Genomic DNA, 12893 nt, shown 5'->3' with positions numbered 1-12893 from the left:
TCTAAATGGTATGTTTAAAGAAGTGTAGTATAGTTATTTTTTAAATACTGCATATAAGTATACTGCAGTCTATGCACTTAGACAAAGAAAATAACACCACTAACACACTAACAATGCAAAAATAAACTCAGATCACACATAATAATTAGATTAGATTTTTGGATTACATTTTCAAATTGTTGTGAATCATAAATATTCATAAGCTCTAATATTCTAATATATAACAGAGCTGGAAAACAATGGTACATACTGGCAAATAAAATGTTGAGCTATAGCAGTATGTGTTTAATTAAATGTAACTAATAGTGCTCTTATTCTCAGGTGCTCACTCACAGCTGTTCAACTTGTAACTCAAAGAGAGAAGATCACATATTTCCTTTCCCTGAAGAAGGATTCTCTTCACTAGTAATATCAAATGAAATGTGCTTGAAGAGATTTAATCATGTACTTAATCATCATACCGATTAACAAGATGACATTTCCTAAAAATATGGGGAGATGCATGCATCTTAGTTGCTTTCTCACGTTTTATTCAGAAGTAATCTGTACTGCTCCTGAAACTTTTAAACTTAAAGATTAGCTTGATATAAACTCAGTACATGTTTTTGGCTGATCTTCTGACTGATCAAACCATTTTGCTGCTCTCTCTTATTGTACTTTTAACAGCTTATCACTGGATCGTTAAGGTGCTCAAAGTGAATCCTGTGTGTGAGGCACTTAGTTGGACCCTTGTGCTTTGTGCCTTTTGGAGAGTAGTACTGAAAGTGGATATTTTAGAGTTCGTTACATGAGTCTCATTAATTCTGTTAAGTATTGTTATTGTTGCAGAAAATTGGAAATGGATAGAACTTTTCTTGTCTTGCTGGCCACTCAAATATCACATGTGGAACTACAGCCCAAAGAAAACTGCTAATTAACCGAACATGCATGTCTCTGGACTGTACGAGGAAACAAGTGCATCTGGAGAAAGCCCAGTTTATGTTAGGAGAACATAGACTTTCTCCTGATACTGCACAATAAAATCTACGAGTGGTAAAAATGTGTACTCTTACTGCTTTTTGGTCCTTTAAATGGGCATAATGTTGGGGTCCAATAATCAGCCCTTAGGAGATCACATCAGTATAGACTGTGCCCGTAAGGACAGAAATAGACTTTTACTGCAGCCTATTTATGAAAGTAGTGCATGCAACGATTTTCTTTTGTCTGCATTGATGCAACTGTTGCAACATTTTCTCTCTCTCTGCCCGACGTGTGTGTGTGTGTGTGTGTGTGTGTATGTTGTGTCTAATTACAACCTCCTCTATGTTGAACCACATCACCCCCCACTAACTCTGTCTCTCTCACACAGGGAAACAGGGATCAGTGGCAGTGAATGAGCAGCTTGCCGTGTCACTCTTAATACCGGCAAGAAAGGGAGGGAGGAAGGGAGGAGAAGGGAGCCATTCTTATACCTCTGTATGACTTCACAGAGGAAGAGTGAGAGAATGTGCAAAAACAGATGTAGGAAGAAGAGAATTAGTCATGTATGAGAGTTTAACACTGGAAGCAAACAGAAGAAGAAAGAGAGAAAGAAACTGAGAAAGTTAGAGACTGGAAATAAGCATATATACGAGAAAAGGTGTGGAAAGGACAAAAAAAGTGTCACACTGTGGAATTAACAACAGTTTCAGTCTTTTTTCCTTTTCTTCATCCTTCCATCCACCACACAGGACGTCTGAAACGAGACCAGCAGTGGATCAACAGGAGACGGAGAGTGAAACAGAAGAGGCAAGAAGTGTTCAGATCACGCAAACTGGTGAGGCTTACAGAGGCATACTGGCTTTATTCATAATCTCCTAAATCTGTGTGTGTGTGTGTGTGTGTGTGTGTGTGTGTGTGTGTGTGTGTGTGTGTGTGTGTGTGTGTGTGTGTGTGTGTGTGTGTGTGATTTAAGGGATCACCATGTGTTCCCACATGGTGTTCCAGGTGGCATGTCTTTATTTATTTCTTAAAATATTAAGAGAACTATTTAACAAGTTTACAACATGTTGAATTATATCGATGCAGTAATCACACAGACAAAATACCCGTGCAAATTCAGCATTGCAGTATTCATCAAACAGCAGTTGTTCAGAAATCATGTAAACATAAGCAGGGATGTTAGTCTGCGTCTTTAATGCTATTTGCTTTTTGCACTGGTATCATATCAGGCTGTTTAATAATAATAATATTAAATGCATGACAGAAACCACTTTTATTATACAGAAAATAGACCAAAAAAATAGAACATGTTTGAACATCTGCCTCTCAGAACAATTTTCCCTCAAATTTAAACACTGGAAAATTCAGCATATGAATGATATTTGGCTGAAGTGTGACTTGTTTCGGGACATCGTATTTCAAATGTAAACACGTTATTTTGTGGGATCGGTGTCAGTAAAAAGGTCTCTCTCTTTTGGCCCTTGTTTTTTTGTTTGATACTTTGTTCAGCTGCACATGATTAATCTCTGGTTCCTTTTTAACACTCCTCCTTCAATTCTTACTGATCACACTGTTTGCATGTATCAAACCTGCAGTATCTTTAAATGTTGAGCATAAAGTGCTGCAGGTTTGCTACTCCTGCTCCCTCCCTGGGTACTCACAAGCTTTTATACTTTTATCTTTAATTTGCACATTACAATGCATATTTCCTGAACTGGGCATTGCCTAAAGGTCATGTTGACACTAATGTTTCAGCACAACCAGCTAATATGAGCAACAACAGCATCAGCTGAATTATTTGACTTCTTTTTGTCTTTCTGGAGGCAAAGAATCAAGCTGAAGACATGACATGTGATACTGTCACTGTAAGAGATGTGTTTTTCATATAGTACAGTCTGCAGGCATGCAGAAACAATTGAAATATTTAAAGTAGAGTTCAGTGTATATTTGGTATTTATTCTGGTTTCATCAGAATCATCAGAATCAGAATACTTTATTAATCCATAAATAAATTAGTGGGGGGGGGGGGGGGGGGGGGGTTGTCTTAGTAAAATGGGCTCTTTGGTGACACTATCTCATCAGGGGGAATAAAGAAAGTTGCTTAATGAGTACATAAAGTTGAGCTGAAGCTCGCTCCTCTGGTTTACTAAATGGCAGGACACTGTCAAAAATATAGGGAATATATTCTTAATAATTGGCTCCTTCATAACTTGGTGGGACTTGTTTACTTTCGTGTCCCAACCAGTTTGCTTAGATCTGACCAGATGCTCCTGGTTCCTGCATCCAGATTTAAAATAAAGGAGGATTTTGGTTTTTCAGTTGCCACCCTTAAGCTTAGGAACAGGCCACTACTTTTAATACTTTAAAAATGCAAGTTTGACTTTGTTTTAAATTTGATCTTGATTAGCTGGCAGTGGTTGATTTATTATGTGTTATAGATGCATTTATGTGTTTAGACCGTCGGCATCGCTCAGCATTTGTTGCTTTAAAAGGTGCTCTATAAATGCTCTCGACTTGATTAGTTTTTTTCTGCATTACACAAAATGCATCTTGAGAGTTTCTGTGGTTCTGGCTGCGTCATGCTGGTACCCACTTTTGTAAACGCTATTCTTGAGGAGAAATGAGGCCTGCAGAGCTCCGGCAAACACCCATCGAGGTTGTCCTAAATTACATGAGTCACATGAATTTTGTTGTTTTTTTATGCATACACAGCAGCTAAATGTGTTAAACCAAATGTGATGCAAAAGGCATGTTTGCGTGGGATGCATTACAAATGCTTAAATTTTCATATATCTAATTTAATAAACACAGAAACTATGCAGGATGGAGACTTCACATTGATCATGTGGTCTACAGTTTTTCATTTAAATTATTATCTTTCATTTAAATTATGTAAATGGAAGCTTTTTGTTTGTTTGTTTGTTTGTTTTTTGTCACAGTAACTAAAATGTCCAGTCTCTCTCAAGTGGGTCTGTCCTGGAAAGCTACCCAAAACCGATTGCCTTTTGGACCATATTAGTTCACAGCTGTCCAATTAAAGGGTTTTAATTTAGCCAGTGTGCCTGACTCAGTGGGGGGTATGCAGTACCTCCCTCAGGCCTATCAGTAGGTCATGAAGGGCAAGCAGGAATTAGATTTAGGTCCACAGACTGTTAGCACGCTCTGGTTATTCAGGCTGATAAGGTTTAGGTGACAATAGCACCGCTCTCTAAAGCACAGCCGTGTCAAAGTCTTCTAAAACCAAAAATCCAGCTTCCACACTGTCATGAGGAGAGAGACGAGTCAGGGTTTAGTGGTTTCAGTTCTTAGTGCAATTCTTTGGTATTTAAAAGAATTAAAGCTGCATGAAGTCAAATTCAGTTCAATTCAGAGTTATTTATATAGCACCAAAACACAACAGCAGTCACCTCAAAGCATTTTATATTGTCAGGTAAAGAACCTACAGTAACAGAGAGAAAAACAGTCACTCGGTGCAAGCAAGCACTCGGTGACAGTGGGAAGGAAAAACTCCCTTTTAACAGGAAGAAACCTTCAGCAGAATCAGGGTCAGGGAGGGGCGGGCATGTGCTTTATCCTGTAACATTCCTCATTCTTTAACAGCAAAAACAGACACTAAACATTCACTAGATAAAGTAACTACTGGAAGTGAGGTGGAAACTAACCCCTGCACTGGCAGGAAGTATTGCTAAAAAGGCTGTAAACCAGAATTTACTTTCAGAACTGATATGATATAAAATACTGATATGCTCACATCGTGTTTGCAGCTCAAAACACGTTTGTAGTTGTTTCAAATGTCCTCTCTCGAAGGCCCTGCTAGAAGGACACAAGCTGTGATAAATCATTTAAACATGGAGGTAGCCTCTCTTGTGTAGCTTGCATACTTTTGCAGCTAGTTTAGAGAGAGGTGTTTCTTTATTCACCCTCTCCTACAGCCTAACCTGTCCTCCTATTTTTAATTATCTGTGAATATTTGCTCTCTCTCTGTTTGACTCTTTTTCCTGCTTTTCATCCTTCGTTCTTCTTTCACATTTCCCTTTATTTACTCCAAGTTTTTTCTCCATTTACATCCTTTTCTTCTTTTTTACAGTCACTCCTATCACTGCTTTTCTTTCTTCCCTTATCATTTTGTTTCTGTCCGTCTAAACATTGCCTCACCGTTGGAGGATGTTTCACTTACACTGTGAGGTTTTTTTGGCTACTGTGTATTAATGTACAGGTATAAAATCTGATACGTGCAGACATACACGGCATGACTGCACACAACCTTTGTCCCAGCCCCCTGCTGGGGTAATTAGATGCTGAAATATTGATAGTGTGTGTGTGTGTGTGTGTGTGTGTGTGTGTGTGTGTGTGTGTGTGTGTGTGTGTGTGTGTGTGTGTGAGAGAGAGACATTTCATGTGTTTGTATGACATGTATGTGATGGTAATTCTCTCTGTTGTTATTATTAGACCATTTTTGTGACCTTTAAAGTCCCGGAAGAATTAGCAAAGGTCAGTGAGGGAGAGAGACTCGAGAAACAAAGGACAAAAGAAGTTAAATGCAACAATAGACATCGAGCTGGAATTAAATTCTTTTTCAATTTACACCCTGTAGTCTGGCTGACACTGGCTGTATTATTCCTGCTTTCTGTTTATTCCTCTAGACTTATCTGATAACAGTTTTTATTCAAAAAGCATTTATTTTATACTTGGACAATTATTACAGTAATGTTTTCTTTCAAAAGTGCTAAAGATTTCATGGCTTTACCTGCTTATTTTTGAAAATATTACAATATTATTTATTTGTTTAATTTTCTTGAGGTCATAGGTATTAAAGTTTTGTACCTTTCATTAGTTTTTAATTTGTTTGTTTAAGTTCAGTTTTCAGACAGGAATTTGTTGCTTCAGTTTAAGGTGACAATATTTTAGTCACTTATGTAGACGTACCAATCCAAAAACCTCCTCCCAGCTCTATAAAAATAAACAAAATAAAGAATAAAACTGAAGACATTTTCTATACCATAATAACACCATAATAGAAAAACCACTGATTACTACAAAGTTAAAATTAGACAATTAGAGGTAGTTTGGTAAAAGATGTTAAATGTTTGTGATGTAAATTAAGGAAACTTTTGAAGTGAATGAAAAGAAGGCAAATCAAACAACATCCTGTCTGAAGTGCACTGCACACCTGACTCACCGGAGAACATTTAGATTTGATATAATGGCGGTCTTAAAGGTTGAACCAGGCTCTGTTCAGAGCTCTGGTGTAACTCAAGCTGTGCTGCGGTTCAAAGAGAAACCCAAACAAAGCGTCTAATGAGGTTGAGGTGTTGCAGCTGTCATACGTCAAAAAGTCAAAGGATCAGCCTGAAGCTTCATCAAGAGGAGCCTGAATAATTTATTAACACTAATTCCCATGCACACAGATACACATGCATAAACACTGTTTGCATGCGAGTGACCTGAAAAGAACAAACCCAGTTATCCTGTTTACTGTAACAGAATACTGTTCAGGTGCCTCTGCTGTGTGTTGTTGTTTTTTTGCACTCATACCAGCACTCACTCTCCCATGTTTTTGCACAGTGATGGTCCCAAGCTCATCTGTGCCAGACATTCTGGACCTCATTTGACCCAGATTCATTTATTCTGGGTTCATCTGACCGTAGAATGCACTGCCAGTTTTCATTAGGCTCTCTTAATGAACTTTGGCAAAGTTTCATGTGGCATTTTTGTGCCATTTGTAAGTAGTTATTTTCCCCTTGGAGCCCTTTATAAAGGTTTCTATCAGTGAACGTCTGTTTTACTGATACATGATTAATAAAAGTGTTTTATTAATCACTTTGTTGAGTGAGTATTTGAAAATGGGAACAAGTAATTTTCAAGGCCTCTGCACTTTCTATAATTAATCAGTATGGCAGCTTATAACATTGTAGTTTCTCAGATGTTCGGGCACTACTTTACAACCTGCCGCCATGTTGACAAATTAGTTGAGGTTGTATTAGTCTCTATTTATTTCAATACAGTTTGTCTATTCTGTTTGTTTCTAATTATACATCAGACCCAAAACCTTATAATTCATAATGATATACATAATGATGAGTTCACTGTGAGATGATCTGAATCATTATCATTTTTCATGTATTTATAGCAAACTCTGAATAAACGAATCTATTTCTCACTCTCTTCATTAGAGTCTACAGGTGACTGCTGATGTCCAACCATAAGGATAAAAACCAGGGCCATGGTCATTTTACAGCAGGTGAAAACACACACACACACAGACACTCTCACACACACACACACGCACGCACGCATGCACACACGCACACACACACACACACACACGCGCGCACACACACACACACACACGCGCGCACACACACACACACATACATACTCCTTTCCAGCTCCAAATCGTTCACTGTTACACTCTACTACAAAAGGTTTGCATGATTTGAACAGCCGGTTGGGTTAGTAGGGCTAAACTGTGCACTTTCGATGAACATACTATGGATACGTGCAATCAGTGACATCAGACAGAAATGAGAGTAAAACATATGAAACAGAGCATTTGGAGTACTCTTAAGCTGGAGCTTTTGGCACAGAGGGACTGGCATGCAAGCTGACCTCATGTGAAGCTTTTGTCATGTTTAACACAAACATTCACCACTGTAACAACATATACTGTATGACACAAAATAATGAAAGAAGAAAGAACATCTGAAGCTACAGTGTTCCCACTTTATTTACTCTTTCTTTAAAAAGCATGCACACACTGTAAACAGGGAGACCAGTCAAATCAAACAAGATGCTGTATGTGTGTGTGTGTGTGTGTGTGTGTGTGTGTGTGTGTGTGTGTGTGTGTACTACTTTTGTATCAACCTCTTTGATACTTAGTTAATGCGCTACTGAACTTGTCTTCTTTTCTGATCAGCTAATGAGCCCTGACAGCGTTCCCCTGCTGCAGAGGCACAAATGGGGCGAGCCAACAGAACAAGCAAATACATTGAATAATACGCCACCCATCTCTTCTGTGAATGTTTGTCTCGTCAGACACACTCTGACTTTTATCCAGTCTGCAAAGGTGTAACCAAACTAAACAGGAGAGGAGGCATGATTTACTCAGTCAGTGGAATACATTTTTTAGGTTCTTATGTGAGGAGGAAAAACAGACAGTTGGGGGAAATAATTCAGGAGCAGGACATTTTTACTTCGACCGTGGAATAAAGCAACTGTTGAATCTGGAAGACGACATGGAAAAAGGAATTTTTATGTACATATTTTTTTTATTACTCTACTTTGGAAAAGTCCCGATCAGCAGTCGTTTGTCAAATCTGGCTTGAAAAAGATTTTTTTTTTTTTTTAAACATGAAGGATTTTCTGTAGATGAGCAGTATGCAGGTGTTAATGTGGTAACCATGGCAATGAAAATAAACAGGAAGGGATCTGATTGGGCGCTGGAGGGCTGGGATCCAAACATACGCCGCCTCAGCTACAAATGCACCACCCTCATCAAGGTAAACTTCAGGTCCAATTAGGGGATGTTTGAATGATTGTCATTTATAAACACAAATTGCTGTGTGTTTTAGTTTATGCTGAGTTATCACCTGCTGCTAGAAAAATAAGAGGTTTTGAGTCTTTTCTTTAAAAGTTTAAGAGGGAACGTTGTGATCAGGTCACATGGTGACCTATAAAGCCCTGAGTTGGGTCAGTAGTCCAAGTGAGAGTCGGTGCACATGACCTGAGACAACGGCATCATTGCTTAAAAACATACACATAGAAGATCACTCCTACTACACTTTATGTACATATCAAATAAATCTCTCTGACATTTCTCATAGTTTATTTTATCCTTTCTACATAGTACAAAATGCTCTTGTAGGATTTTGGCTTTTTTGTTTGGCTTCTTTCACCCCAACCTGTGTTTATTTACGTTAAATAGCTCTAATTAATTAATGGTCTACTTCTAAATATCAGCTGGAGCACATGTTACACCAACTGAAGCGTGATTTCATTAAATAAATACATTTAACATTATTTGTCCACTGAACTGTTATGGTGATCTGCGATTAATCATTTTTATTTCCTTAATAAATTGTTCCGTCCACGCCCAAACCTTCGATGACAGTGTTTCAAGACCTTCAGGTATCTCTTAAGAGTCTTATGTGAAACGATCCATTTATCTAGCATATGTTTGCTGATTTCAGGATAAATTTTCACTTTGAAGCACCATCACATTAACACCAAGGAGAATCTGTGTTCTGTGTTCAATCAGTCATCACCTGCTGAGGAATCACCATCCCACCTTCTTTGTCTATGACCTCCTTTGTCCCCTTGTTTCCCCATACCTCACTGCACGTCCTCCATCCTGAAGCTTCACAGTTTAAGGGAGGTGTTGGGGAGTGAGGTGCTCAGTTCTCAGATGTTTAAACGAATCAATCCTCAGACGAAAACTACTTCCTCCGGGGCCTAAGACCAGGCTATTGATTTGTGAAGCCACAAAGAGCCTCTTTGAATTGCTCTCAACGATGCTCTTCAGTTCATAGACTGTGGGAAACTCTGGGGTCTGTGAAGATGGCTGTCTTGTGATGTCAGATCAGCAGGCACATATCCATTATTTGTGTGTGGTTGGCTGCACACAGTGGGCGTGGCCATGGGCTGAAGAATTATTTTTTTAAAACCCATTTATGTCCATATAATACTATCCATCCAAAAAGATTATAAACTATTAGATACGAGACTATATTATAATTATGTTGTGTTTTAATAATGTTATGTAATTATGTTATAGTTCTCTGTTTCTGGTGAAAGTAGTAACATCCATCAACCTCCTAAATGTTTATGGGAGCATCAAACAGACGCCAGTAGTTATGATAGACTATAATTCAGAGATATCTGCTCTTTACCAAACACGCCTGCTTGAGTTGTGAGACAGAGGTGTAGTAAAACTTTCATGCAGAGCAGCAGAGGGCAGACCACAACCTGCAGACAGACACTGTTGTGGTGAAATGATACTTACAGACTCTGGAGAGAGCTTGCATAACTTCTAGGGAACCATTTTCACAGAAAGGGTAACAAGACACCTAAAGCTGCAGGTATATCTCCAAGCAGGCCTCTAAGACTGGGTCTTAAGAACGCCAGTTTGATCAGAGTGGCTGTGTAAAAACACTCACTTGATGTGATAAAATGCTAATATGTGGTACGTGAAACATTAAACAGTTCAGCTTAGAGGCATAGCCAGAGCCCACCTGATGAGCACGATGCATTAACCATCTAGACAAGATCAAAAATGGAGTTAAAAGACGAATGATAAATTACTTAAATTTGCCAAAGAAATATTAGCTTTTATGGCACTCTTCAAAAGAAGTGGTGTCCCTCTGAAAACAACCTGAGACGTACCATATCCACAGCTTCTCAGCTGTAGACAATGAACAGTTGATCCCAGGCAACTCACAGTCTCTTACACTGTCACTGCAAGGCCAGTAGGAGGTGCAAAGGTGCAAGACATTAAACAATTTAAATTTTGTAAAATTATTTTTTGTTAAGTTTCCAATCACATATTAATATTAAGCACTTCCTTCACAAGTACAAATAAAAAACCTGGAATTCAGAATCTAAGCTCCCCTTTTTTGTCCTGTCTCTGCAGGAAATCAAAGTTTAATCATTCAGCTGCCCACAGGTGGCAACAACAAGCTTGTCCTCCATTTCTGATTGTCTGTGGCACCTGGAGAATCCACAGTCTGTGGGAGAATATGAGTCTATAAGCTTTTGCCACACAGTTTCAGTCTTTGTAGTTGCACTGTGTAAAAACTTGCTGTGTTATTGCTCTTTCAACATGAATGTTTCTTGTGAATTTATTGTTCAAAGATTATTTTCTCTGTGTGCTCGCTGCAGAGGGCTTTTATTTGTTCATTGATGCAAAAAGAAGAGCCTGTTTATGATTTTATGGCACAATTAGCATATCATCATATCTCATCCTGTGACCTTTGATTTGTCACTCCAATCTAAATGCAAATTAGCTGTAAATGCATTTGTTGCTCGTATATTCACTTAATAACTGTCTCGTCCGCCTTTGTCTTAAATTATTGGATTATTCAGGATTTCTGCAATGATCCGAATGTCTCTTTAGGTTGGTTTATTCCCATATAATCAAAATGTGAGGAGGCTTGTTTAGCTGTATCGGCAGTGTGTGGTTTTCGTGTGTAAGTTCTCTTAAGAGTGTCCTAGGTTTGGGGCCCTTCAGTCTTGAGTTTGCATGTCACTATGTAGGTTATCGTTTATAGGAGCTCTGGTTTCTCCTTCTGTTGACATCATGCCAGGTTAATGCTGCAAATATCGACCAGGAAATTCTCACAAAATATATTCTAATTCCTAAAAGTTCCCCTAATGGTTAAATAAGGTTTTAAAGAAACACAGTCAGTGGCTGCTTTAGTTACATTTTGCCAGCATTGATTTGACTCCATCCTACCTTTAGAACTGTTTTAATGACATAGACCAGTAGCTGGAAACCTTCTTCAGAGATTTTGGTTTATTTTGACATGACAGCATCGCACAGTTGCTGTATGTTTGTCAGCTGCACGTCCACGATGTGAGTCTCCCATTCCACCACATCCCAAAAGGTGCTCTACTGGACTGAGATCTGGTGACAGCGTTGACAATTTGAGTAACGTAACCTGCAGCTACAGTTTCAGACTAACTGGTACTAAAATGTTCAAAAACTCCAGCAGAGGGCAGACTCACCTGAAGAAGAGGTTCAGACGGACGCTGTGCAGTCTGCAGTGGTGAGATGATACTCACACACTCTGGAAACAGTTTGTGTAACTTGAAGTGAACCTTCGAAAGTAACAAGACGCATAAAAGTTACAGCTGTGACTTGGCCGGAGCCTTTAGACTAAGAATCTCATTGACAAGAGATTTTGTGACATTAATTTGTTGATCAGACACATTTTCAAATAACAGATATCAAAGCTACTTAATGCTTGCTGCCCTAAAAGTCAAGGAAAATTCTATTGTGAGAGGAACCCCATGTTATGCATCATGTCAGTCAATAAATGACGGGATAAAATGACATCTTGTGGTTTAGAGGATAAAGTGTGACAGGAGTCAGCATCCTCGGGCAGGGTTTTCTTTATTGTTTGCATTTTTATTCAAGGAAAAGACTAAATGTGGGTTACTTACCAAAAGCATTGTTACAAAGTCACTTACAAAATTTAAACCCCATTAAAAGAACGGGGAGCAGAATGACGTACATTCATAGTTTATCATTTGGAACAGGAATAACTGTTTTCATACGGGTAGTACGTGGGGACACCGTGGTTCATAGTTGACATCCAGAGGCCTCTATCTGCATTTTGTTACCTTTCCACACAGGAGACACCATAGCAGCTGCAAGTGAGTACCTGGCTCATGTCAGGCCTGAATTATTTACCGGATGAAAGAGGTGATGACACACACCCATCCACTGCAGGCAGCATGGACATTACATCAGTGTGGCTCGTCTCAGTCACGTTTGTCCAAAGAATGAGACGGCAGGGCGTATGTGCTTTTCATGAGTCTGTGTTCTGTATCAGTGAAGTTGTAGTTTACTCTACAGTCTCATGTAAACTGGAAAAAGTACAGAACTGGCAGGACATAATGCGCTGCTGTGTCTGCAGACGAGGCCCATTTGGCAAAAGATATTTTTCATATTTGTGTAGAAGCTCAAGTTTGACAACAGTTTGAGTCTTTAAATCATCTTTGAAGACAAGTACTAATAATTTACATGTTTTGCTTGAATTAATGTTATTTCTTATGATGGCCAGACAACCACATATGGAAAAGAAATAGAAAAAACTTATAAAGACTTGCATCAGATGTGGCCTACTTCATATAGTGAATCATATAAGGCTTATATGATTTACTCATGAAAGTGGCCACTTTCATATATTTCTTTAGTAAGTATTCAAAACATA

At 38.7% G+C, this 12893-nt stretch overlaps 1 protein-coding gene across 5 annotated transcripts in view; it reads left to right on the top strand.

Moving 5' to 3' along the window:
- The first annotated feature begins 1359 nt into the window (after nucleotides 1-1359).
- LOC147315149 (unconventional myosin-VIIa-like) overlaps nucleotides 1360-12893 on the top strand; it is a 58344-nt gene continuing 46810 nt past the window's right edge. For 4 of the 5 annotated variants that reach the window (XM_086262406.1, XM_086262404.1, XM_086262405.1 and 1 more), the window contains exon 1: nucleotides 7965-8459. In XM_086262406.1, coding sequence (XP_086118532.1) covers nucleotides 8361-8459 — 99 coding nt within the window. In that variant the 5' untranslated portion in view covers nucleotides 7965-8360. Of the gene's footprint in view, nucleotides 1619-1709; nucleotides 1796-7133; nucleotides 7202-7964; nucleotides 8460-12893 lie in introns of those variants that run through there. The other variant, XM_086262407.1, reaches the window with a different exon arrangement.

This window comes from Aulonocara sp. 'chitande type north' Nkhata Bay, linkage group LG14 (genome assembly GCF_057382095.1).
Source record: "Aulonocara sp. 'chitande type north' Nkhata Bay isolate Kocher_YH1m ecotype deep benthic linkage group LG14, A_spYH_male_GT1.1, whole genome shotgun sequence".
Taxonomy (NCBI): Eukaryota; Metazoa; Chordata; class Actinopteri; order Cichliformes; family Cichlidae; genus Aulonocara; species Aulonocara sp. 'chitande type north' Nkhata Bay.
Note: the sequence above shows the minus strand (reverse complement) of the source record. Positions and strands in the feature narration are given on the sequence as shown.